This window comes from Strix aluco, chromosome 13 (genome assembly GCF_031877795.1).
Source record: "Strix aluco isolate bStrAlu1 chromosome 13, bStrAlu1.hap1, whole genome shotgun sequence".
NCBI classification, from domain to species: Eukaryota; Metazoa; Chordata; class Aves; order Strigiformes; family Strigidae; genus Strix; species Strix aluco.
Window position 1 is genome coordinate 8,187,754 of NC_133943.1, and position 27,083 is coordinate 8,214,836.

Below are 27,083 nucleotides of genomic sequence, written 5' to 3' on the forward strand. Positions count from 1 at the left end.
TTTCTAACAAAACAGGCAAAGCCTTTAGGTAAACTGTAAGACTCCAGAATTTAGGATTGTTTTTGGCACTTCTAGAATAGCAGCTTTTCTAGAGAACTTGGTAGTACCTCACCTTTACAGGTGGCTTCACCACACAAAGCTGAGTCATAGCACACACTTCGTTTTATCTACCGAGTTTGATTTATGTAGAAAGTTTAACAAAAGAACCCAACAAACCAGGCTTATTTTTAATGCATTTGCCCGATTGATACAGATTTCTATCCATGAAATTAAATGCCAATTCATGGTGGTAGAAGACTTTATTTAAAGGAGGGAAAATAAACGCACAATGCTTTTAAGAACAATACTGGCTTAACGGTCAGTTTGCCTACAGAAACCATTGTTTTTCCTGAGGGCAGCTACTATTCCTTTTCTGCTGAAAGACTGATAGAGCTGCTCAAAACTGTTTCTCTTACATGTAAGAGAGGCATTAACTTCATTTGTTGGAAAAGACTGTACAAAAATCCTGTATACAGTTCAAGGCCACAACCTACTGCTTTTCAATTTTCTAACACAATCTCCTTTAGTAGTAGTAGTTGTTGACCACAAGTGAGTCTGTATATAAACCTGTTTTTTAGTAGTTTTACCCAAAATAACCATGGCCATCAAAACAAGCCTTGACTCTAAGAAACAGCCTTGGTGTTAAGTAGCTGTAGGCAGCTCAAGGGAGACAGTTTTGTCTCAAAATGTCATGTCAAGAACCTCCTGCCAGCCCTGCTGTAAGTATTAGCGCTACCGTGTTTCCTAAGGAGAGCCGATGCCTCTTCCCGTAGCTCGGGAGCGCACTGGGATCCGATGTGAAGGAGCACAAGGCAGCACTCCAGCACGTCGGGGAACGGGAAGACCTGCAAAAAAAAGGAACATGAGGTGATGTCTACTCTTTCAATTATAATTGTTCAACTACAATGTATTCAGGCAGTGAGTTCTCTAAAAGACACTGCTTTACAGTATCTTTTGAACAAATACTCCCAAGTCAGATGCATTTCTTCCTCTTTTTTCCAGTGCATGTTTGACAAGGTTTGCCCCCTCTTGCACAATCACCATGACTACCTTCAGTTATAGACTAGAGAACAGAGGGGATGAGACAGCCTAGGAAACACTGTTTTCAAACATGTCATGTGTAGTTTCTACAGTTCCTAATCTAGAAAGGCCATTTTATACCTTAAATTTCTGATTTCACTGTTTATCAAAACTGGTTTTGCATACATAATTCTAAGTAGCAAGGGATTACTTTTAAAATGCATGGGAGGGATTCATACAGAACATCCCATTGAGTTCTCCCATGCAGGAGCTTTACCTACACTTTCCAACTGTATGGAGAAAGTTATGCATCAAAGAAAAATATTACCCTGATGGCATGCATCCATTCTCTCTCAAAAATGACAGATCACAAAGAAAGTTCCCTTTCACACAGAAAGTAAGGAATGGTGTTCTATGATGAGGCTGCCCTGACAACAAGACTGTCCTTTTTCAGAACCACAATGCCTCTTCTGAAAACTTACCTTTAAATTGTCTGGAAATTCTGCTAGTTTCTGCTTTGCTTTTAGAAGCTGCTTTGTTAGCTCAGGGAGTGTAATTGGTTCCTTTACTTCATCTTTACTGTCAAGAAAAGAGCAGGTGTTGTGAGTAACTTTTGCTTAAATGACTGCATAAGCCTCCCTCCTGGACAGGCAGCACAGGAGAGTTGGACAGGTGTTACATGCTCTAGCTCATTCCTGCCAAAGTCCCAAATAATTGTTCAACCAAGAGACAGACCTCTTAGATCACGCTTGTCCTTTTCATTATCCTCCCCTTTCCAAGCTGCCCTGTTTATTCACCGTACCAACACACCCTGTGTATCAGGAAATTATTCAGCTGTATTAAATTTATGCACATGGTAGTTCAGCCCCAGAAAATGCAAGACTTTTGAGCTGTATGTTGAAGTGTCCCTGGTTGACAAGCTTGAGATGAGAAGCAATCTGAGCTAAACAAGAAATCTGCTGCACGAACACACAAACCCCCCCAATGCTTTTCAATCCGTTAATTTACATTCTGAAGCTTACCAGTTCATCTGATTGCTGTCAGAGCGTGGTTTGTCTGATTCAGTCTCTGAACTCTGATGCAGGTTGCTTTCCTGGGTGCTTCCATTTGTGTTTTCCTGAAGATTGTTCCTCTGCTGCTGATGCTGGCGGATCATCTCTGCTAAAATCTGCTGGACCTCAGCTATATCTCTTTGGGTGTTCTGTAAAGCAGCAATCTCTTCTGAAAGAAGCACTTTGCAGCCATTTAGTTTTGACTGACTGTCTACCAAATCGACTGAACTAGTTCTTGAGTTACTTTCTGCCTCACATGTACGAACTTCAGTTGTATTGCACAGGTTTTCATCCATCTCAGCTGCAGTTTGATCAGGAGTTTCTTCAGAGGAGGATTGACCTGAAATGTAACTCTTCTCCAGAGCTGTCTGCTCCCTGGGACCCTGCACAGGATCCAAACCAGCCTTCTGCAAGGCAAGGGTGTCTTTGGGTGGGTTCCACCACAGGTCATACAGCAGTCCGTAAGCCACAAAGCCCTCTAAACTTCTGCAGGCGTCCATACTCTGAGAATTTGTGCTGTCCAGTTTGTGTCTCAGGTTACCACAGCCTAATAATGAAAAAAGGATTACAAATAGTATGGAGATTTCCAAAGACAAAGACCAGATCTGGTAAATGAACAGCTATCTTGGAGACCCAAACCAGAGATTTGCTCAGTAGCTGGCAGAGTGGTGCAGGAAGCAGAAGAGCAAAGGCAGACATCTTTGGCATCTTTTTAAACACATGTAGCTAAGCATGAGACTGCATGGTCTCATCATCTACAGCAAACTTCTTTGGTCCCAAGCTGCACGTCAAGATATTCACGTGATCAAGAGCCACCAATGCACTGCATACTCTGCAGAGAATGAAGGGAAGGGCTGGTTGGAGGGATTTGTAACTGAGATGAACACATCTTTCCAGCATCCTCATCTCCCTTACAGAACAGAATTTGCTCAGTTTCCTACATCACCCATGCCAGCTGACACTGCTGAGCTTCCTTCCACAGCCAGGAATTTTGATTGCCCAATGGTCCTTGTACTAGCCAAATTCCACAGGTTGCCACATATGTGGGTATGTCTTGCTCCTTCTAAACATTATTATCCCTAGTAATATTAATGGAGACACAGCTGTGCTTACAAGGATTCCCCTGTCTGTCAGTACCAGGAGATACACAAGACGAGACGTACCTTCAGGAAGGATGATCCTGCAAATCTCTTGCATCAAAGTGAAATTACCAGCATTGTAACTGCGGGCCACAGCTCCAAGAATACTTTTCACTGCTTCATCCCAGGTAGCAGTATGATAGCTCAGGGCTGCAAGTGTCAGGTCATGGGAGATATGGAAAAGCACCTACAGGAAGAACCAGAGAGCATGATTAATAGTTTTACGGCAAAGTATGAATTACTCACAGCTTATGACCATTGTGGAAGAGCCCAGAAACACATGACTTAAAATTGCTTTTGGTTAATGACAATGCAATGTACATAGTCTCCTTCACGCAGGAGATAGAGCACTTTTACATGACTTAGAACTGTAAAATCAGCAGCTGTGCTTGCATGTGTCCTACTAAACAGATGAGAAGTGGGAGCACACCAAAGGTCAGTGACTCACTGTGGTCAGAGAAGAGCTGCAGGAGCACCAATCTACGAACAGACGCTCTGAACTCCAGGATAATTTAACAACAAGCAGCCCTGCCTCTCCAATCAGTTCGACACAAAACCCTGATTCACTGCTGAGACCACTCAGCTATTGCAATCACTCCCACCCAGCCAGCACATCTTGGTGATCTCAGTGCTCATCACTGACACTGTATGTCGGTTCCTACTCTGTGCAGAAACAAACGCAGAAACAAACTGGTGGCTACACAAGCCATCCCAGCTGCCTATCATCTACTTCTCCCAGACTATAACCTCACCCTGCAGCAGGGTGCAGACATCGTTTCCCTGGGAATGGCTGGCACAACACCACAAAGCGGCTGCATTTTACTGCGTGTGCCACGGTAACGTTTAGTGTGTCTACAGATCTAAATCCATTTACCTGTTTTGGGGGTGTGTTGTTGGTAGAAGGAGGATGCTCAATACTGTGCAGCTGCTCCCACGCACTTGCGGCTCGCTCAGTGGTGTCCATGCACAATACCTTCTGCCACACTTCGATCACCATGTCAAAAAATGAGACCTCTCTGTTCAGCTCCCAGCTATGATAACAGGGAGGCACGGCGGGGCTCTTTCGGTCACAGGGATTTCTTTCACTAAGGCACTTGCAAAGCAGTTCGTTAAGGCAGAAGACAAGTCTTTGTCCCTTTAACAAGACAAAAAAAAAAAAAAAAAGAGCACTGAGCTGCTGCTAAAAGAAAAACAATCCCTTACTGACCACAGCAAGTAGGCAAATCTAAGAACATCATGGGTAGTAGCAGCTTGTTAGTGACAGACTGTTTCTGAACTGCAGCTACCAAAGAACAATGCTGATAGACTCAGAGACTCTAGGGTCAGAAGGAAACCTCAGAACAAGCTGAGCCAGCCTTCTGCTTCTCAGTCCACACAAAAATGAATTTCTGGATTAAGTCTCCGGCAGATGGACTTACAGTTATCTCATTTGTTCCTTTAATGTAAACAGCAAATACTTTCCTTCACTTCTTTCTTCTTATGATCAGTATTACATACTTAAAATGAAATCCCACTTTTCTCAACTACCTCTCATATAACTAACAAGCATAGAGCGTACGTGCCTCCCCACCATGGTCCCTTTGCCTCTGCAAATACACATGCTGTTTCATAAGGTTGTTGCAATAAACTTCTAGAAAAATATTTTTGAGGCAAAACCATCTCAAAGGACTACGTGTGGACTATTAACATATGGGAAGTTGGTCAAGTTAATCTGAAGAGAGACAACGCTAAAGAAAGCAGAAAGTAAATGACCAGACTCACAAATAAAGTTTTATGCTGCTGAAGGACTTCCTGAGCTCCCACCCAGTTCCTGGATAACAGCAGGTCTTGGGCACATCTGAAAGACAAAGTTGCTGACAACTCCTCCTCTCCAGATAACAGCGCAAGCTCAGCAGCAGTTTTAAGGGATGTCACATCCCCCTTTTTTGCCAACACCTTAACTGCATCATAGGGTGAGGAAGCCCCCAAATAACTGAAAAGAGATAAAAGCAAATCGACTTGATTAGTACTAAAATACTGTTTTTAAATTGTATTGCAACAGAGTAGCACAAACATACAAATGAAGATAAACGTGTAGTCTCCACAGGTTCTCAGAGCTCTCATCACTTTGCCTTACCAGAGTTTACTATAGACATACGGCACCTGATCTGACACAGAGCGACAAAGGGAAAGTCACACAGCCTAATAATCTGGACTGAAACCTCTGGGGGTGTGCCTACCATACACAGCTTGGATGAGAAATGGAAATTATAAATAGATTCAAGAGAGAAAGGTTATATGCAGTAGTTTATCCCTACTGCATTTCTCTGGATTTCATCTGAATCCTTTCACAAGTGTGAACGTCCTCAAAAATGCCAGAACTGAGATCAGCATCAAGTAAAGAACACTACTGCAGCCAAAATATTTCAAGCGTTACTGCTGCACATTTACAGTGGAAAGGTTGGAAACATCACATAGTCTTGCTGTATACATCCTAATCTTAGTCTTGCTAGACTAGTGTTCAAAGCCTCCCAGTAATGTCTATGGAAAGAGATGGCTCTACTATAGTATGGCATTTGGACCTCCTGCTCTGAACCACCCTCTGGAGCTTCTAGAAGGAGACCAGTGAGATCAGGCTCAGAAAGCACCTTAGACAAATAACGACCAGACCAGTTAACAGATTCCAGCTGCTACAAAACCCAGAACCTTCTTTGTTTCAGGCATGGAACCAATTCTGTCTTCTTCCCAGTAACACTCACCATTTGGCGGCCATGGAATAATGACCATCTTTCTCCAACAGAGCTGCCCAACTGGTGTAGAGATCCTTCAGAATTGGATCTTCTGGACGCAACCTGGCCTTAGCAATTACAATTGCTTCCCTAAAACACATAATGGAAACAAGATAGAAAAGTTAATTGACTGTGTACAAAAAGTGAACCAAAACATCAAATCTACCCCACTAGAAAAGAGAAACAAATCCTAAAGATAAATATACAGCAACCTGTAAAAATGGTTCACTCTCAGCAGCTCGACAGCCTCATACACTTTATGGATGGACAGGAGGTGGGAGGCAGCCTTCACATACTGCTCCTGAAAACACAGCTGCTTCGCAAAGGCTTCTACTGTCCAAACCCAGGCCTGATACCCAACTGCAAAAGAGACAATACAATTGGAGGCAAAATTTTAAAACTGGAAGAATTCCTATGGGATGACATCATTACTGCTTTCTTCAACATGTACGTCTTCTCTTCCCCAGATTAGTTTCTTGTTTCTGAACCATCCTAATACAAGTCACTGAGGCAGTGAAGCAGGGCTTGAAGATGACTGGAGGACTTTACTACGAGTAAAATAACTTAAAAGCATATTTAAACCAAGAGCAGACTGGAAGAACTGCTACGTATTACAAAAAACCAACTTTGTGCTTGGAAGGATGGGCCTGCTCCTTCAAGAATTCCCAAAGGAAACCACTCTATTTCCTGCTATCCCAACCTAAGGGTGCTTGTGGAAACATCCCGGCCTATAATCCATCATAAATAGGAAATGTTTTGTGTTTGATTTTTGTTATCAAGCAGTTAAAGAAGCAACTTCCTTCCAGTCTGGAACAATCATGAGTTTCCAACCCAGAACAATCAGAATGAGGCTACCCTTGGCAGCTAATTCCATCTGCTCCCGTGTTACAAGAGCAAACATACCCATGGGCGAGATTGCTACCAGCTGGTCTGTCAGCTCTCCCCTCTCAGCAGCTGCCTGGAGGACACCCTTCATATCTCCTTTCCACAACATGAGCTGCTGAAAGAGGTCTGGATGCCCATTCTCCAAGTGATGTTTTCCTGTTGAAAGCAAACATACTTCCTATCAGCATGACTGCAATAGCATTATTTGCCATAGTAAAATAACTTGGCAAAAGTGAGATCACTCAAGCGTAAAGTATTGCAGGTTTGCAACTTAAGGATGAAAAAACTACTTGGGAAAAGTATGTCTTTTCTTCTTTTCACACACACCTGCATTCTTAATCCTAGACTTTAATCCACAGTAAAGAAAATAGAAGTATTCTTCCCAATTTCTTTTCTCCTTGAATACAACAGTTACAGTGGACATACTGTCAAGGTGGATTCATTATTCCACTTACCTTCCACATCAATCATCTTGTGCAGAGAAGCCCTGTCTGTGAACAGCCCCAAGTGGATGCAATCCTTGAGGTCAGGGGACACATCTTCATTATTATCTAAACCAGACAAAAAGAATTAATACTTAAGATTTGGTACAACACTGGGAACTGGGACCTGCCAAGTCACTGTACCACTCCATTACACTCAACTGTTGGCAAATACTTAAGTCTTCTACTTTTTTTCCCATATAGCAGATTTAACAATTTGCAGGTCAATTAGAACTTACATCTACGTTTGAATAGAAAGATGATGTCTGTGCAGAACATCTACTCTAAATCAAACATACCACATTCCTTTGCATAAGGAACAATACTGTGAGAATGCAAACATCTCCCTTAATGGCTTATCTTCTCCAGCCCACACTATACTTCTGAAGATGAAAAACACTTTGCATGCATGCAGACAATTCTATCTCCACAACATAGGATCCTACTCAAAACCTGTTTGGAGTGACTACAGAGTGCTGAAACACTGCAAGAGAAATTAAATAAGAGGCCATAACTAGTCACACACTTTGATAAAGGTAAGGATTTAAAAAAAACGCTTAGTGGTCAAAGTCATGTCCTTGGACACAGGCTTCTAAATACTTCAGAGCACCTATCCTCTAAGTTTTTTAGCTTTAGACCAGTACCTTTGGTTTTCAGACAGGTAGCCAGCCTCAAGCAGTCCTGATGCAATTCATCTTTTGATCTGTGATCCATGGACGTGCTGAAGGGTAGAATAGAACGAGGCTTCCTCTTCTTCAGAGAGGCATCAGGAGCTGAAAAATCAGACATGTTTTAGTCTCTGCTGCACAGTTACAAGAGCTTCCTACAGCAGAACTCTCCAAAGTATTCCAAACCCCCCTCTTCCTCACACAGGAAAACAAAAACCAGATGCTTAAGTGCCACATACATCTCTATTATGACTACTCAAACTTTTGAATACTGGTTACTTTGTATATTTTTCTGCCCATCTTGCCTGGAATGAAACTAACAACTAAAAGGTAGTATCTAAGACCACACTAAACAACTACTCAAGTGACCTGACAAGCAGGGCAAATAAAAGAAGAAACAACTTAAAACGTTTTAAGAAATTTTAAAAGCACTCTCTTCTTTCTCTGGTGCTTATTTGGTGTCACAGTAGGAAGGGAAGCTGCAGCCAAACAGAAACGTAGAATGAGGAACTCGGCCTTGATGCAAGACTGTTAAAAGTCCCTGAAACATACTAACTTGGTTTCTCTTTAGGTGGATCCTTTTTCACAGGAATGGCTTTCTGGGTCACAAAAGGCTTTGTCAAGCTGAATGAAGAATAATCATATGCAGATGAAGATGTATCCTTGGACACTGTGGAGTTAAGTGATAAAAAAAGGAGAACAGTACATGGAAAAGCCCAAAGAATGTGAAGATGTCAAGTATGCTGCTATTATATTAATTTTAAAATATACAGAAACCAAGCTTTGCTTTGCCATAGAAATTAATAGCTTTTCAGGGAAAGGAAATATTAAGAAAACATGACAGAACTGTCAGAATACTAAATAAGATGTCAATAAACACTAACAAAGGTCCACCAGTATTATAGGATTTATCACCAGAAGGCAACACTGATCAAAAATGACACTGTTTCAAGCCAAACACAGTAACTTTGTTCGTTAGGCCAGAATCTTTTTAAAGACAATTAGTCCCAAACTAGTTTTGAAAATTATGAAAGGCATTCCAGAACCGTATTTCCTTCAAGTGGAGTATTTCAATAAACTGTATTATGAGAAAATCTGCGTGAAAATATTAAACCTGGTGATGCTCCAAGGGCTAAACAGCCTGGGAACCATTGAACTAAGATGATTTGATTATTACCAGTTGTGGAGACTTTATCAGGCAACTCTGCCTCCTGAGCTTCTTTTTCTCCTTCATGGTCCGACACTCCGTTTTCCTCTAGCAACGCTTCCTTCATGCTCTCATCTCCATTCATGGAATCACTTAGATCCTGCTTGGCTGGACTCTTCCCTATAGGCTTTTTCTTCTTCTTGGTTTTGACTTTTGGTTGCATACTTCTTTTTTTCTCTAATTCTATACTCTTTTTACCTGTAAAAGGTTGCAAAAGTTACCCTGGTATTATCTGTAGAGATTTTCAATCTATTAGCTGTCTCTCAAGATCAACATTTAGTTTCCAAATAAGGATATAACACAATTTAACTAGACACAATCTGTTCCTGAAGAGGTAGCTGGCAGATTTGGAATTCAGCATAAGAATTTATCATACCATTTCAGTGTGGAAACTCTCTATTTCCCAGCTCCAACATCATCTTCAGGAAAGGATCTTCTGTTTGAATGTACTTACCCTGAGGAGGCCGTGTATGCTCCTGCTTTGAAATCTGCCATTTGTGAACAGAAAAATCATCTGCTCCTGTATAAACAGAATCTGAATCCACTGGTGACCACTGGACACTCAGTAGCCGGCCCTGGTGCCCTCGGTAGTTGCAGAGTGGTTCTTCCTTCATAACATCCCACACCTTATAAACAAGAAAGAAACCCAGTTACTCAGAAAGTCTCATCTTCCTCTGATAGTCTGCATTTTCTCTTCAGTGATTTGCACTTGTAGGAGCTTCTGTTTTAGGGTATTTGAACAGGTATTTCAAATACCAACATGCAAATGGAGAAAATTCAGGGCTTCCTTTGTTTGCATAGATACATTTGCATAACATCCTTCTTTTCTGAGGATCCAAAAGTGGTAGTATGAAAATGATAATGACTGGACTTACAAATCAATTTGCAAGTGGCAAAAATATACTGATACCTATCAGGTATCCAGAACCAGGAAACAGTTACCAAGGGTAAATTTGCAGTACTTCAGTAGTTTATCTCACAAAAGCAGCTTTGCTGTTTAGTCAGCTTGGTTCTAAAGCACTAATGGATGACTTGAAACTAAAAGAAATACACTTCTGAGTGGCTGTGGAACAATACCTGTGCAGTGCCATCATAGCATGCAGATACCAGTCTTCCTTCGTGGTGGGGGCTCCAAGAAAGACTTGTGATTTTAGCTGTGTGCCCAGCCAGAGTTCGAAAAGGCTCTGTTATTGTCAAAGGACTTTCTGAAGTGCTCTCTGAAAGAATAAAGAACAGGATCAAGTATGGCCAGCAAGACAAACAGGGAGTAAACCAAAACAAGATGCCAAGACTTGAAATATAATCTGCAGACTGTTACCTATGACACTCTTCAGATTATGCACGTAAATAGTGGCATTGATTGAGCCTGAAGCTATCAGGTAACTCAGCTCTGGCTGACTCCCATGCTCGTGATGCCAACGAATAGCGTTAATCAGTTTATGATGCTGCTGGATAGTGCAGAGCAACTTCAAGTCTGGGGCCTGAAATATTTCAATTGAGCTGAAATGTAAGAACAACAGCGTAAGAATTCCAGCAGTCAGTGAAAATGGGAATTTTTTGTTACATAAGTGGAATCACAGAACATGAAATAGAGTAACTAAATGAGTTTTTCTTTTCTGGATTAATCTCAAACCCTCATTTAATACATCAGCAAAAGTGCGTTTCAACCACGAGCAGATCCTTGAAAAATAATTTAACATGATGATGTGGATCCTCCATGCCAGGAGCGGCTAAACCAAGTAACAGCAAGGAATGCTGTATTATCACAATTCAAATACATCACCAGTGAAAGAACAGAGACAAATCAGGGCAACAAAAAGTGCTTTTGCTTCACTACAGTGGTTGTAGTCAAGATCAGCACATATACCACCTTAACCTACAAGGGAAACATACCCATCTTCATTGCCAAGAGCCAACAGTTTGCCATCGGGTTTCCAACTGATCTCTGTACGTGCAGGCAGTTTGTGCTGTAGAAAGTCAAGACACAACTATTGTCAAAAATTCTTAAACCTCTCTCACATCCATTCAACAGAGCAAGACTGGCAACTGGACAGACTTGAAATTAGTCTGCAAAATGAAAGTCACAAAAGCGTCCCATTGCTTCTGTAGCAGTGACATAAGCTTGAGCGATTAAGGCTGAATGAACTGATGCAAGAACCAGTGATTATTTTTATCAGTTCAGTGAAACGTCTCAAAGAAAGTCTGTCTGGATTCCGGTAGGACCTTGATGCTCGATCTTCGTATGCTCCTTGGAAAGCCCTAGACATTGCAAGCAAATTCTATCATCTTTCAAAAGAAATCCAAGTTTACTTGTAATTATTTCTGTTCTTCCTAATTTAGATGAAAGTTACTTACAATTTACAATTTAGATGCCTAAAAATGATCATTTCGTTGCCTGTGACATTAGTCTCAATCCCCAGTGAGTCTTCTACTCAAGGAAGAAGCCAAAACCCAGCTGATATCAATCAATACAGTTTGACTGACTTCAGTTGGCTTATGCTAACTTAAAACGACTGAAGGTCTTACCCACTTCACTTATTTTGTACTTTCAACTAAGAAATGACTGATCATACTTGAGAAGATGTTATGGTCAGTTACCACCAACCACTCTGTATTAGCTGCAGTGTAAATGGAAACAAACTCCTGCAAAATCATGACTGCCTTTACTGCACCATTTATTTAAAAAAGAAGTTAATGTCTGAAACAAGAGAAGAGAAGTTGAGGTAGTTAACTCATGCGTGCCCATCACGTGATCTAAGCTACAACATTATTCAGGACATTACTTCAAGTGCTTTGAAACTGGAAAGCTCTGTGTGAGCTAATTATTTTAAACAGCCACACAGAGCTTTAAAACCAGACTCTATACTTCAATTTAACTTTTCTGGTTAAGTAAATTAAGTAATTGATGCCAGGAACAGATGTGCCATGTTGACACTGGGGCAAGACGACACTCTTTTACAGAGGCAAACACATAAACTGTTTAAATAGTTTGAGCCAGTAAGTGTCTCTGAAGTTCATCTATGGAGACCGTGGTTTTCAAATTTTTTATTTGTTACAGATACATCACAAAGGCAAAATCAGAAACCTACAACTACAAGGCCACAGAAACTATGACATGGTTACCACAAATCCATTTAAAAAGTCAAAATAATACTCACTTTGATTGAATTAGTGTCTCGGATGACTTTGTTAATGTCATTTGCCTCTCCATTAAGCTTCCAGGGGTTGTGTTGAAAAACAATACCTTCTCCAGCACAACTATATAAAGTTACAGAGGGCTGTTCACCTTCTCCTCCTATACAACAGAGGAAAAAAAGCTAAATATACCATGTTCTTCATCAGTCTTAGCAGAAGTAATCACTCCCACTATAAAACAAAACATTATTTTAAAAGACTATATACATGCTTCAATTGCCTGTGATCTGGCAGCAAGAAATTCTCACAATACAATCCTCTGAAAGGACCTCTCATTTCTACCAATAGATCTCTCATAGCACAATCACTGCAAGCATTAAAATTCCCTTTAATTTTGATACTTAGAATAATTCCAGTTTTGTAGGAAGAGCCAATGGAGCTGTTCTGTTTAGTTCAAATCATAGAAGCCTACTTCTAGAGCTAAGGAACCCATATCTGATCTGACACAGTTACTGCAGGAAGCCTGTGCAGACAGGTACTGGTCTGTAAGACCCTGAAGTAAGCACAGAGGTGTGGTACTCCACTCCCATCTACTTCCTGAAGCTACCAGAATTCAAGAACTAGAAGAGATTGTTTTGCTCCCTTGCAAAACTTAACAGCTCCTCAAGCAGGATGCATTCTTAGCTGCTAGAAAGGATTGCTACCAAGCAAATGGGGCTCCTTTTCTTAAGGGAGGGCATACCAACTTCATGACATCTGTGTGCTCTGCATAGAGGACCTGCTTTGTCGCAGGTATTGGAAGACTCACCAGAAGACAGAGGAGGAGTTGGAGGTCCCCAGGCTAATGTGTATACAGTCTTCTTGTGGTAAGTACTGGAGATCTGAGGTGGTTTATTCTTAGCACTGGGCAGGAAAATAAGGAATCAGGGGCAGTCAGATTTCAGCAAAGGGAAAAAAAAGTTTAAAAAAAGAAATATTTCAAAGCAACTTATTTCCAGTGGTGAAAACAGACACCAGGCGCTATAACATACTAAAGTAATGGCTCAACCAAGCCTTCTTTAACATCTCCTCTAGGACACTGCTAAAAAAACATAACAAAACTGTCCTGGTGACCTGCACCTGCATGTTGCTCTTCATGCTCTGAAAACATCTTTCTGGCTAAAGATTTCCTTGACTAATGTCCTCCCACAGATGATCTCTGGTCACGCAATTTGAGTAAGATTACCTTAGAAGCTACCAGACATAATGGAGAGATGAAAAGGTGCACTGAAAATCCAACTGTTTGACTAGTTTTAATTTAATTCTACTCTTGTCTGATAGTAAAGAAATACCTCGGGAAAGACCATGCCACCTATGCATGGGAACATACAGGCAGGATCTGACACGAATTTGAAAGCTACTTTCTTACCTGCTGGAGAAGGTGTCAAATATACCAACTTTTCCATCATCTGTTCCAAAAGCCAAGCAGCCTTCCTTAGTTGGATGCCAGGATAACTGCAAGGAAAACAGAAAGAGATCTGTAATGACACAAGCTACAGACACTTTATTTCTAAATAATAAACAGAAGGAAAACATCGAAACTGATGAGCAAACACCATCCCTTATACCCACCTTTCCAACTGCAGCCACTTGATTTGATCCCTCTGAGTATCAGAGGCTCTCCCCCTACCAACTATTTTAATCAGATGAAATGGACTAGAATAGTTAAAATACTACTTTATAGCTACATTATAAAATGGAAGTAGAGAATATTGTAGGATATGAGAAGACTTTTGGTGTGAACAATAACTACTGTGTTTTAATGCTGCCAGCAATTTTACCAGGCAGTAGCCTCTGGCCAACCACTGGTCAAACCCAACCTGAAGACATCCACATTGGTTTCTGTGTGTATCAAACTTCCTAGCAGCACAAGGGAAACCATGGATGAAGCAAGAAAGGATCACAAAGGAGAATAAAAGCAAGAAAGTAATGTAACAGCCAGCTGGACTTCAGCTCATTTTCACTAGATGTAATGCAAGCACCTAGGGCTGTATAAAGGTCTAAAGATTTGTTGCCAGATTCCAAAGCGCATTGTATATATGAAAAGAATCAAGTACAAAAGAAACAACGTGGCTTTACAGATTTTTAGTTGGAAAAACCTTCTTCAGAGCCAAAGAGAAATATTCTTCTAATGGAGTGAGAAGAGGAAAAGAGACAAGAGAAAAAGGGAATGAAAAGCACACTTACTGCTGTAACCTTGGACTTTATGCTTTGCCAGAAGGTTTTAACATCATAGATATTGTTCATGGACAAAGTATTCCACACTCGGATCATACTGTCTCCAACACCGATGGCAAGACAGCCTGTGTCCACAGGGGAGAAGGCGAGACTATAGACGAACCCCCCAAGCGAGGGCATTGTCCAGCAACAATCAAGAGTTGACAGGTCCCAGCACTTCACCTGAAGAGTATTTAAGGAACAAGGAACGGTTAAATGGAGAGTGACTGATATGACAAGGGAAAACAAAGCACAAGTGAGATGAAAAATCAAAGGGTCAGATTCAAGGCTTGACATAGTATGTGATCTGCACCCAGAGGATTCCATGTCAGAGCTGCGAGTTGGAAGACTGTAATGGAATGGACAAAAGGACTACATTTTAATACTGTGGTCCTCTTCTGACTTCAAAACAGGAGGTGATCTGCTGCCTGTAAAAGGCAGAAAGTTTTTTTCAAAAAAAAATAGATGCTTTAGGTTGTACAAGTAAATGTTTTTAAAAAGGAAAAATAGGCCTTTTTAAAATGAAGCATACAGGAAAAAAAGATGGTAAACTGCCTTTATTAAACGCTTGCCAGTCAAGTCCAGAATGTCATAACCATTCACTCTACCATGGTAAGAGCTTGAGCTTACAAGCTAACAAAAATATATGCAGCTTGTGCTCAGAACAAATTTTAAGCAACCATGTTATAAAATGCTGCAGTAAACCCATTTGAAGAGAAAACTTGTGCCCTAAAAGGGGTAGCCTCACTCAGTCAAACCGTACAGGTACTGCTATTTTTATGTTAATTTTCTAAATGGTTCTTACATCTCTGTCCATTGAAATGGAAAAAAGGAGCTCTTTGTCTTGACACTTCACAGAACTCAGATTGAACACAATACGTGAGTGATTTTGTCCTTCAGAAGATCCTAGAAGCGTCCACTTGCGTTTCCCAGATTGGGCCAAATCCCAGAGTAGCAGTTCTCCTCTGAAAAATTTAAAATGTGTACTTCATTGTTCACTTCAAAAGAATATAGGCTATATATAGACTGTATTACATGTGTGATGGTACCCAGGCTGCTGTGTGCCCTACTTACCCAAAACAGCTGGATACAATTTCTGTGGAACGACCAGAAGGCCAGTGAACAGTCAGCCAAATGCGCTCTTTAACAGCAGGATCAACAGCTCCACCTCTTCTCTTTGTGGGTGGCAACTTCAAAGTCATCACACCTGCGGAACCAAGAAGGGATCATCTAGACCTAGTACATCAAAATTCTCTGGGAGAAAAAGTTCTGTGAATCTGAAGCTTTAAGTATGGTCCCCATGCTTTATAAACTATAAAGTTAGCAAATGAAGGCTGCAGGTAGAGAAGAACTCTTCCACCGTATTGTTATTGTTTATCTCACATTATTAATCTTACTTACTTCTGCCTCTAGTACAGCTCCATATTCGTATGGTCTGATCTTTGCTTCCCGAAGCCAGGTAACAACCTTTCTTCGTGGTTGTGTCCTGTGTCAGCTCCCCGTTTGGAAGTTTGCCTTCCTCTGACGGAACTAATGAATACCATTGAAGTCATGTTATTATACTTTAAAATTCAAAGCTTTATAAAAATTAACTGGAAATATATTGATTTGTATCAGAATGTACTTTATTTATCAGTTGTCTTTGCTTAGCTACTTGCTGACTTTCTATAAGGAATTCAATTCCCTAGAAAGACATTTACATGAACTAAAAATTACTTCAAACTATTAATCGCTTCTACATACCTTGAAGCTCATCTTGCCAAGCAGGTAACCTTTCTTCACCAGGCACAGGGCACCAGGCCAGACAATGTATTTCATCGTCATGGCCTCTCAGTCGATGAAGTACTTCTCTTTTCCTGCTGATATCAATTATAACCACCATGCCATCCTTGTAGCTAAAAAGAGAGACTTAAATTAATGAAGAGATTCCTGGAAAATAATATCTGACTTGATTTCTGAGCTCTTTACCAGGATCACTATCTCTGTATTACAGGGAAGCCAAATCACAAGCAGCAAGAGGACTAGCAGACTGTCAGAGCTCCAGTACAGCACTGGGTACCTGCAGCTGCTTTTACAGGAAGTGCAACCAGTACATGTGGCTTCAAGAATGACACTAATTCATTAGTAATACAGCTTTCAGAGACTTAAAAAACTACAGTGGCTTTTACACAAGGAAGACTTTTCCCTTTACCACAAATCACTTTCATTCCTTCCCTCTGGTGTCTGTTCTCCTTCAAGAGAACTGTATCATTAAGCCTAAAGGGCTTTTACATTCCTCCTCTGTTCAGTACAGAGCATCTAAAGCACTGGAATTGCAGTAATTGACAAAGGCCTAATCAAACTAAGAAATTCTCTTCAGATGAAGTAACCTATAATGTGACAAACACCAATCAAATCTAATTAAAAAATAACATCCTGGACCCTTACACTGTTATGGATTTCTGATCTACCAAATCTAAATGTTATTTCTGAACCGTTGCATACCAGAATAAAACAGAAAATAAAAAACCTTGCAACTGTGTAGCAAAAATTCACAGTACGGTTCTCACAGAAGAAGAACGGAAAACAAAACGTAATGAATATTTACCCAATTGCCACCAGGTTTTCATGGTGAGGAGAACAAGTGAGACAAAAAATTGTCCGAGGCTCTGGGAAGAACTGCTGGCTGTCACTTCTGTTGTGCCAGTAACAAACAATTATACCTTTTTCATCACCGGATACAATCAAATCTTTCACAAGGGGTGACCAGTGCAACGCTGAGATTGCATTCTGAAGAAAGAGAATTGAATACATTTAAAGCTGGTTTACAACTATCTAACACAGAATAATGGGCAGAAAATAATCTGTGAGTACTCCCCAGCATCAGCTGAACGGGTTCTAAAGCGTTACAGGTCTTTTGGGCTTTGGCACGATGCATTTGCCAACATGCTGCCCTGAGTGACAGTAACTGTTCAAATGTATGTTCTTAGTCTGGCCAGTGTGGAACAATAACTCGCTGAAAAGCTTTTAATCGAGCTGGGTTAAGTGGCAGTGAGTTTGCCCTGCGAGCATACTCACTCATTCACTCACGGAGGCTTTGATGGTAACAGCTCATTAAGGTGATGCAACAATGCTGCAGACCTAAGGCCAGAACAAAAAGCTGGCCGGAAGCATTCAACGGTTTTAATTTCACCAGGTTTGAAATTCACGTTTAGTTCAAGTAACATCACCCTGCTTTGTGTGCGAGGCCTACAAACACCCATCCCACGCTGTGAGCGCTCCCAGTCTCGCCCCCTCCGTCCCCCGGCGGGCACCCTACCTGGTGCAGGCTGTACCCCCCCACCGGCGCCAGGGCCTCCGTGTCCCAGATTTTGACGCTCCCGTCGTCGGAGCTGCTGGCGCAGAGGTTGCTCTGCCCGGGGCAGTGGCAAAACGCGAACCCGGAGATCCGGTCCGTGTGCCCGATGAGCTCTCCTGCACCGACAGCGAGAGACCGCCATGAGGCCCCCCGTGAGCGCACGACACCTTCTCAAACCCGTCTTCACCCCCGACCCCCGGGGCTCCCGCCGCCCCCCACGTGCCCGAGCGGCTCCCGGCGGCGGGGCGGCCCCGCCGGACCGGGGCGACCCGATAAAAGCGGGGAGGGGAGGCAGGGAGAACCGTGGGGGGAGGCAGGGAGGGCCGCGGCGTTCCGGGGGTCCCCAGAGAGAGGGTTACAGCGGTACCGTAAAACGCGGGTGCGGCGGCGCCACCGACGTCCAGCAGGCAGACGCGGTGCCTCGCCGCGAAGCCGAAGAGGCGGCCATCGCCGCTGGTATCGCTGCAGCGGCTGCTGTACCAGTTGGGCGAGGCGGGCAACACCCGCACACCCGCCGCCGCCATCGCCCCGGGCCGCTCCGCGCTGCCGCCGGCGCTGCCGCCAAGCGCCGCGCACGCCGTCGCAAACCGTCGCAAAAAACGCGCTGTGCCGAGCGTGCCTGCCGTGAAGCGAGGCAGGGAAGATGGCGGCGCGGTGGGCACTTGGTGCGGGTAAGTTGTGAGGGGATGGAGCGGAGTGCTGGTTTCGGAGGGTCTCGCCTGTTTATTCCTTGCTCACTGTGCTGCTTCCTTCCAGGTGGTGCCTGGGCGCGCGGTCTTCTCGGCTGGGCGCGGCCGCAGAGGTGAGTCCGGCTCTGCCGGGATCCTGCCGCAGGCCCGGCCCTCTGGCGCCCCAGGTAGTGGGGTGTGGGCCGCCTCGCTCCGGGGTTCCCTGGGGTGGCCTGGCTCGGTCTTCTTGTTAACTTTTCACCTTGCCCCGGAGCTGTGGGGAACAGGTTGCTCCGTGCCTCTGTAGTGTATTTCTGTGTACTTGGAGGCTGTGGCATGATGGAGGTGTCTCTCTCCTGACCTCTTTCTATCGAGCATCCAGATTTCCTCCAGCTCTATCGTGCAGGTCACAGTAACATAGTACCTGTTGTTCCCCTCTGTGCTCTCTCCAGTCATTGCTTTTCTGTAGTTGGTGGTCTTTCCCCTCAGTCAGGAGGAATGACAAAGTTGTGTTGGGGGAGTGTTGGTCACTGCTGACTGTATCCTTGACTTCAGAAAAAAGGCTGCTGTGGATTCTCAAAGCACAGAGCTTTGGTCTCTTGAGCCTGTGGAGGTAGATTGCAGAGACCTGTGTCACTGAAGGAAGAAGAAACAGGTTTATGTTCCTGTGCTTTGCTTATGGCCTTGCAGTTGGACAGTTACGTGCTAATTGTTTATTTTACTCGGTTCTTCTAGTCTGTATGTCTCCCACTTGCTGCTTATGCGTGATTCTTTCTAGAAAGGTGCAGCTTGTTTCTTTCCTGTTCCCCTTCTCACCCTTGTATAATCTACTCTGGTTTGTTGCTTGTTACTGTTTTCTTTTGCTTACAGTGTGTTTGTGTCCTCTATCTTTTCCTAAAGCTATGATAGAGTTGCTTTTCACAAAAGGTTGGATTACCTTAAGATAGAGAGAATGTAAGATTTCTTAGTTTGCCCAATGTATTAATGTGTTCTGCTAATACCAGGAAGGTAATTCGTAGTTTATTACTGCTTAAGTTGTTAAATTGCAAAGTGATATTCATGTGCTTGTCAAATATTTTCCTGCATTAATTGATGATATTATGTCTGGTGGTCATGAATTGTTGTCTCAATGAGTGAAATTTTTAAGCATTAAGCAAATAAACTGGTTTTGGTAAATAGCTGAAAAAATATAACGTTTGAAATTGTATATTATACTACCACCTCCTGATAGGATGTGAAAACTTTAAGGCGTAGGATGCCCTCTTGAAACTAATCAACGTGTTCTGTTTGTCAGTCGTTTTTAAAATGCTCTGCACAGTTTGGCTACCCACAGGAAGCTGCAGAAGCCTTGGTAAAACTCACAGTATCTGGTTTTAGACTCATCTGTTACTTGCAGTCGAGTGGCTGCCCGGTACTGCTTGATCTGGTCAGCAGGGGGCGAAATGTAGCTTGGTTTTTCTGAATCTGGGGTGAGCGGACTGACTCAAAACTATTGTTTTTGCTACTAGTTGTCTTACGTTGACTTGATTGCGTTTTGAAAGTAGCGTAGAATATCTTTCCTTTCAAATTTAAGAATGTTTATAAACTTCTGATACTTTGTTGATACTCAGTCCCTTGAAAAGCTAGAAATTTTTACTGCTAAAAATGTTGTTGGTAAAAGTTGAATAAGTATTGGCTAGTTTTGGAAAAGATGAAGAATTATTTGTGCGAGTAGCGAACCCCACATAAGAACAAAGAGGTGACTGTGTCTTTGTGTGATGATCCAGGGACACTTAATGTGGAACCTCATGTTACACCAATGTTACTTATGGTTCATGGTTTGCATTAGGAAGCCTGAGGCTTCTTGTTGAAGTAAAAAGCCATTTCAATGTAAACCATAGAGGACTTGAACAGTTTAATTTTGTGATTAGTCAGATGTGTCTGTTCTCTTTACCAAAACAGGTAAGTTCACAATTTTCCAGGTAAACTGGGCAGGGACAAAGAACTCTGTGTTCAGCAGCAAAGCCTGTGGTCTTATCTTGCAGGTGGCTAGCGTCTGGTGGCCTTTTTGCTATGTCATGTATCCACACAAGCACATCTCTGCAGAAATTTGGGAAGTGGGAGAAGAAAAACAGGGTTGTTTACCCGCCGCAGCTGCCTGGAGAACCTCGCAGACCAGCTGTAAGGATACACCTGTGAATTTCCTTATGTGCTTATACTTTAGCAATTTCTGAACAGATTGTCACTGTCTCTGGGTGACTCCACAAGGTGCCAATTTGATAGCTTATTTGTTATTTAAGATTTTAGTCAGTGTGGTGTATTTATACTGTAAAAGTTAACGTTACTTTGAATGGTTTCCATCTCTACATTATATTGGAGCTTCAAGTTGCTTGCAGCTGATCACCTATATGTGATGCAAACTCAAAGGTACCATCCTCTGTAGAAGTCTCTGAAGTACAAAGAGGTAGAAGTTAGCAAGGATGTATCATTATACACTTGTTCTGTTTGTATTTACTAGAGAAGAATGTGATTGTATTGCTACTTCTGTGCACAAAGATATAAATGTAAGTTTCCTTGGGTAGTAGAACTAGTGGTGCCTGTTTGATGTAGGTACAAGAGAGTGCACACTCTTCATTTCTTAATTTCTCTGCCTTATAGATTCTCTGTGGTCTGATAGTGTGTTGCCTCTTGCTGTGGCCTCCCCTTAATGAAGCTATTCAGAGGTTGTTTTCTGTCATAGTGGTTGCTTGAAATGTTTAATATGGACTGAGAGGTTCTAAAGTTATATGGGGAGGGACGTGAGTCAGATGTGACATACGGTTGCAGGTTTTTTTTCTTAGGAAACCATTTTGTATACACTGTACAGTGGGATTGTTTCTTCAGTCTGTTGCACAATAACTTGTGTTATACTGAGCCACAAACTGAAGCAAAGAATCTAAAATCCTTTTGTTACCTGTGTGGTCAGTGTAGGGCCTTCTGCTGGCTGTTCAAGACAACTTTTGGAAAAGTCAACATGAGTAACATGGTAAAGTTTTAAAAGCAGTGATAACAGATTAGTTTTTGATAACAGCAGGCTTATGCCTGTTTCTCCCTGTCCCCTCTTACTGATCATTTTATAACTGGGAAGTACAGTTAAATGTGAACAGAGGCAAGCCTCTTCAATGAAAACTTGCATGAAAACTAAGTGTTGTATTTGATCATGGAAGGGTCTAATCACTGCTGCTTTCCCTACAGCACAACCTGGGAGAATTTTAGGTTAATTCTTCAGTATTTCCTCACTCTCAAGAACTGATATTTTAGAATTCCATTTTCGTAATTGTTCTTCATTGGAAATTAATGTGTTAAGGTGTCTGTTAGGCACACTGCTCAGCAAAGTAAAGTATTTGCATCGCAAAAGAATTAGGGGTTTTGGACATGTGCTTTTGTGGGCTGCGAGCATTTATTGCTTCTGTGAACCTTATGGCCTATGACGTAGAAATACATGCTGTGTACTGTGCTGACTCGCACAGTGTATGTGAAAATGGAGTTATCGACCAACTCACTTATTAAATCAGTTTTTTAGCTGTTCATAAAGAATGCCCTCTCTTTCAAATTTATATAGATATTAAAGTTTACTAGCTAGTTTTGGTCTTTATTGGTACAGTAATAATGTTAAATGGATTTTTGGAGACAGCTCTTCATGCCAATCAAACTTGAAACCCTCTTTACTTCTGAAGAACTAATTAAGTTCATACTGGTAACATCGTTTAGTTGTTATCCCAGTAAGTTGACTTGACAGCAGAGTAGTATTTTTAAGACTGAATGGGCTTGTCAGGTTGCTTCAAAAGGTGGGGAGGAGGAAGGGAAAAGATAATGAAAAATATTATCCTTTTCAGGGACTTCTGTTTATAAACTAATTCTTGTAAGATTATATTAAAATTTTCTGTATACTAGCTGCTTTTTTTAATGCTTTCAGTTTCAAATGTTAAAGGTATGCCTGATTTGGTATGTTCATGGTATAGGAGGGGGAGTCATACTTTATTCCTAGTAAGAAAATAGATTGTGGAGCAGATGTGTATGCTCTATTCTTGTTTTCACAGCAAAATTACTGATCCTCTAACTTTTTTTGCACCTAGGAAATATATCACTGTCGGAGGGAAATAAAATATAGCAAAGATAAGATGTGGTATCTGGCAAAACTGGTAAGCAAAAAGTACTTTGCACTGTATTTGTAGAATGTAAAATTTAGTTGCTGTATTTGCCTTAATAACCTAGTTCAATCACAGTCTAATCAGCATAATAGAGTCCTGGGGAAAAGCATGCATCTGTGCAGGCGAGCAGTTGTTTGTAGTTTGGTTTAGCTACTTTTATCCTAGTATGCTCTTAAATGTGTACCCAGGATCACATGAAGATTATGCACTGTGGAAGAATTTTTGTGTTGGTTTCTGTCTAATAGTAGATGGCAAGGGGAAGTTTGAAGGATAGTAATGCGCTGTAATAATTGTATTAATAATAATTCAATATTAATAATTGTACTGAATGTTTTATCAAGATTTATTCAATATTTAGCTCAGAAGTTCTATATGTAAGATACTACATTGAAGAATGTAATTAAGGAAACTAAAGTCTTTTGATTTGCTATGCATAATGGCAAAATAATTTAAATATTGGCTTCTGAATAAGAGAAGAGACATATTTGTAATTGCAGAAGTTAACTTGAACACTTTGATTGCAGATAAAAGGAATGTCCATTGATCAGGCTCTTGCTCAGTTGGAATTTAGTGATAAAAAGGGAGCAAAGGTGATCAAAGAGGTATGTAGTAGTATTCTTTAACACTCCTAGTTGCAAGAAAACTTTAAAATCAATACCTATCACCAGAAGTTTGGGGATGTTTCTATTTCTGTGTTTTCCATGTTTCTATTGAGCCTGTTGGGAGCACATTCAAACAACATATTTTTGTAGCAGTCATGTAATGTGGTGACTTATGAGTATGCAGAGGTCACTTGTGCTGGCTGTTGTAATTTATTATCATTACAAGTTAAATGTGCGTCCCCTGTCTAACAATGCTTGGTGTTAAGTCTGTGATAAATAATGCAGAATCCTTGTCACTAACAGCTGCTACATCTATGTGCTTTGGTTCTTAACATTGTAAGAGATGAAGGGTATCGTCAGGGAAAGGACTGAGTTCTGTAAAGGCATGAAAGTTTTCCATACACTGTCGTTGTTAGGAGTCTCACATTACTCATTTTCTTGGCCAGAGCATTGATTTCTGGCATAATAATGACAAAGAAGTATCCTGTATTAACTGTAAATATTGAATAGCCTAAGTTAATTTTGCCCACCTTAGAACTGGTTTCAACTCTGGTGTCTATTTAGACAAAAGTCCATGGATGGAAGGCTGACAAATGCTGGTGGGAACCATCTTTTCCACTCCATTCCAAAAAATGAAATAAAGCTTTTCAGTCTGTATGCAAAGAACATACTTGTTAAAAGACAAACATCTTTTACATAATTTTGATCTCTATAGAATACTTTTTCTGTAACTAAGTAACACTTGCAATTTCTTCTGTGTTCTCTAGAGATAAGACATAGCACTGCTTAAATGGAAATACTGAGTAGGAATTTCTTTTCCTTTTGTTACAGGTTCTGTTAGAAGCACAGGAAATGGCAGTACGAAATCACAACGTGGAATTCAAATCAAATTTACATATAGGTACATTCTTTTTTCTTAGTGCAGAAAAATGTCATCCTATCCTGCAAAAAAGTTTTATCCTTAATAAGGTTTTGTTGCTTCAGGTCAGCAGAAATGAATAGAGGATAGTTTCTAGTGAGTTTATCTTTACTGAAACATGAAAGGCACACGCTTCCGACTTGCAGCACAACTGAAGTTAGTGTGGTTGTTGAGCCTTCAACCATCAGTTTGTTATCATTGGTGTCTGACTAATGTTCTTCTGGCATCTGCTACATGCATTGTTTTTAAGATGCTTTCATCTGAAAGTGGAATTTCTGCTCCCTATTTGAACGGAAAGTCCTGAAGAGGAAGATGCTTGACATGATTATGAAAGACTAGACACAAGAAGCAAATTGTTATTGCTTTTTAATATTGCCACTGAACACAGATGCTGGAAGCTTTCTCCGTGACTAGTACTACTAGCTTTGATTTTTTTTGGAGTCTAAACTTCTGTAAGAAACAGTGTAAAAGTAAATTAATATTTACAGTAAACTTCTTAACAAAAAGGCTTTGTTATAGATGATTACAGAATAAGATTGTAATAACCACAGCACTTTTTTGCCTAGAAAAATGTTAGAGAAATATTTACTTATAGTTGGTTTTAGGCCCAAAGAAAAAATTCCCGTTTTGCCAAATATGGTATAACTTTTATTAAGCTGACCCCATAAGCTTAAAGTAACCTGGATTGTAGAGCAGATTTGATTAGAATTCTTTGGAGCCTTCCAGGCCTCTGCCATAAGAAGGTTTATCTGCTAGTGCAGGACTGGATGTGTAGATAATGAAAATACCTATGATGAGTACAATAAAGGGAGAAAGGAGGAAAATGAAGTCTGTAAGACTCCTACAGGAATTCATGAGACAAACTGCTGAAAAGCAGTGGAATTAATACCACCTTCAGAAGAGCTATATAATCCAGTAAGTGCTCAGTGTAGCTTCCTTTGGATTTGTCCTTTACTACATATTTATCTTTGCGTGCATGCTTTCTAAATGCACCTTTTTGGTGTTCCTGAAGAGTGTTAATTCAACTCACAGGTTCCTCTACAGCAGTAATCTGCTAAATGTAATAGAAGAAAGATGGAGAGAATCCCAAGTAGAATTAACTCTTCATATGCAGTCATGAAAAATACACTGGCAAGACAGTGTTTCAGTTGCAGATGTGTAGTGGTTTATTCTTGACTGAATAGTCTTCTCTCCCCTCCCTACCTTTTTCCTTCAGCTGAGTCAGTGACGGGCAGAGGCCGCTATGAGAAGCGGATTCGTTACCATGGCAAAGGCATGTTTGGCATCATGAAAATCGTCAGGTGCCATTACTTTGTGAAGTTGGTGGAAGGTCCTCCTCCTCCTCCAGAGCCACCAAGGACTGGTTTTGACCAAGCAAAAGAATACGTGCAGCAGCTGCGAAGTAGAACCCTTGTTAATACACTGTGACAAACTTTTGTGACTACATAGATGTTTCTTGTTTGACAATGTAATTATATAAAAGAATAATTAAAATAATGTTTTAGTTATATCTTTGGTGCTGCTGGAGCTGGATGATGCAAGAATGATCGTAGGTTTTTCTTATTTGTCAAGCCCTAGGTATGGAAAAATCTTGGAAAAGCAGCAAAAGATGTTACTTTTTCTGAGTTACTTGGACCACATCATTCAAGCTCTGGACTATCAAATCTAGAACATACGCTGCCATTATAAAGCTTGTAAGGAACTGTGGTTGCCCTCAAATTCACACAGCTGTCTGTTATGTATGGTTGGGTCTTTTATTGTAAAAATACATGCTTGACAGTCACATTGCAAGATCAAGACTTGGACTAAAATTTGACATCTTAAAGTAGCTATAACAGTGGAAAAAACCCAACAATAATAGTTGAGGTTATCAGGCACCAATTTATCGTTTCTTTATCTAGGCTGTAATGCTCTTTCCTTACAGCCTCTGTTGTACATCTTGGGCACTGTGTCTGGGAGTGGGGAATGAAAAAAATAATTTAAAGTTCAAGTTTTGACAGAGTCAGTAGGTGGCAATGTTTAGTTTGTCAGAGGGTGGCAGTGAAAACTTACGGCATCTTGGAACTCTGTTCTTGATTCTGACCATGACATTAATAGTCTGATATGTGCATGGAGTTCAGGCTGTTCTCTGTGGAAACTCAGTATGGGTAACAGGCACAATATGGAGAAAAGCTTGTCTTGGTGAAGAGTGAACTAATTATTCTGTACTGTCTGGAAAGAAATTGCTTTTGTAATCTTGAGGCGAGTAAAATGCTCTGTGGGTTTAATATCGAATGGCTTGTTGCATATACAAATCAGGCTTTCAGTTCTCTGAAAACGATCCCATTTTTATCATGACTTCTTTGAAGAGAAAAAGACTGAGGTCAATAGGGGGAATCTCATTTCACCTAGTCAGATTTTCAACTCATATGTCCAAAGATCAGCATAAAAAGAGAATGAGTAGTTGGTTGTTTATGCAAATGTCTGATATTTACAACTTTCTTTTTCATTCTGGGAACATTAGAATGGGAGATAGATTGCTTACCTCATTTGGGTGTTTTTACCACACCAGCTAGTAGTAGCCTTTCTTGCATGTGTTTACTTTTGATCAGTACTTGAATGATGGCAAAGGGACAGTTCCTATAAGGAAACAAATTATCTTTCTTGTCTTAATGAAGGTGGCATACAGCTTTTTCTTTTGGCTACCAAAGAAAAGGTCTCATGATGTTAGAGAGAGTGTTAGGGGATTGTGAAGTTA

The 27,083-nt window shown here is 41.1% G+C and overlaps 2 protein-coding genes across 3 annotated transcripts; one reads left to right on the forward strand and one right to left on the reverse strand.

The window, feature by feature from the left end:
- Positions 1-280: 280 nt before the first annotated feature.
- On the reverse strand, positions 281-18,552 carry GEMIN5 (gem nuclear organelle associated protein 5). Its single transcript, XM_074838860.1, has 28 exons — positions 18,356-18,552; positions 17,950-18,104; positions 17,239-17,420; positions 16,395-16,546; positions 16,053-16,181; positions 15,726-15,858; positions 15,457-15,616; positions 14,622-14,834; positions 13,804-13,889; positions 13,204-13,298; positions 12,419-12,555; positions 11,154-11,227; positions 10,579-10,760; positions 10,338-10,477; positions 9,715-9,886; positions 9,231-9,458; positions 8,610-8,723; positions 8,030-8,158; positions 7,359-7,454; positions 6,922-7,059; positions 6,231-6,378; positions 5,989-6,108; positions 5,012-5,222; positions 4,125-4,385; positions 3,275-3,437; positions 2,082-2,658; positions 1,542-1,638; positions 281-884 (listed from the first exon to the last, which is right to left on the reverse strand). Exons 1-28 carry the CDS (start codon positions 18,510-18,512, stop codon positions 729-731), a joined length of 4,605 nt encoding a protein of 1,534 aa, XP_074694961.1. The 5' UTR covers positions 18,513-18,552; the 3' UTR covers positions 281-728.
- Positions 18,553-18,571: 19 nt separating this feature from the next.
- Positions 18,572-26,620, forward strand: MRPL22 (mitochondrial ribosomal protein L22). Of its 2 annotated transcripts, XM_074838865.1 has the most exons (7): positions 18,572-18,659; positions 18,745-18,790; positions 20,681-20,816; positions 22,751-22,816; positions 23,350-23,427; positions 24,259-24,328; positions 25,563-26,620. In XM_074838865.1, exons 1-7 carry the CDS (start codon positions 18,632-18,634, stop codon positions 25,772-25,774), a joined length of 636 nt encoding a protein of 211 aa, XP_074694966.1. In that variant the 5' UTR covers positions 18,572-18,631; the 3' UTR covers positions 25,775-26,620. The 2 variants fall into 2 exon arrangements, with proteins under 2 accessions (XP_074694966.1, XP_074694967.1); XM_074838866.1 differs by lacking the exon at positions 18,745-18,790 and having other exon boundaries at positions 18,637-18,659.
- The last annotated feature ends 463 nt before the right edge of the window (positions 26,621-27,083 follow it).

Excerpts from the sequence above, each read along its gene's own strand:
- GEMIN5 (XM_074838860.1), bottom strand. The coding sequence starts at position 18,512 with ATGGCGGCGGCGGGTGTGCGGGTGTTGCCCGCCTCGCCCAACTGGTAC. Across the intron at positions 8,724-9,230 it reads TGATAAAGTCTCCACAACTG|TGTCCAAGGATACATCTTCA; the intron begins GTAATAATCAAA and ends TTAACTCCACAG. Across the intron at positions 7,060-7,358 it reads CAAGATGATTGATGTGGAAG|GAAAACATCACTTGGAGAAT; the intron begins GTAAGTGGAATA and ends TGCTTTCAACAG.
- MRPL22 (XM_074838865.1), top strand. The coding sequence starts at position 18,632 with ATGGCGGCGCGGTGGGCACTTGGTGCGG. Across the intron at positions 22,817-23,349 it reads TGTGGTATCTGGCAAAACTG|ATAAAAGGAATGTCCATTGA; the intron begins GTAAGCAAAAAG and ends CTTTGATTGCAG. Across the intron at positions 23,428-24,258 it reads GAGCAAAGGTGATCAAAGAG|GTTCTGTTAGAAGCACAGGA; the intron begins GTATGTAGTAGT and ends CTTTTGTTACAG.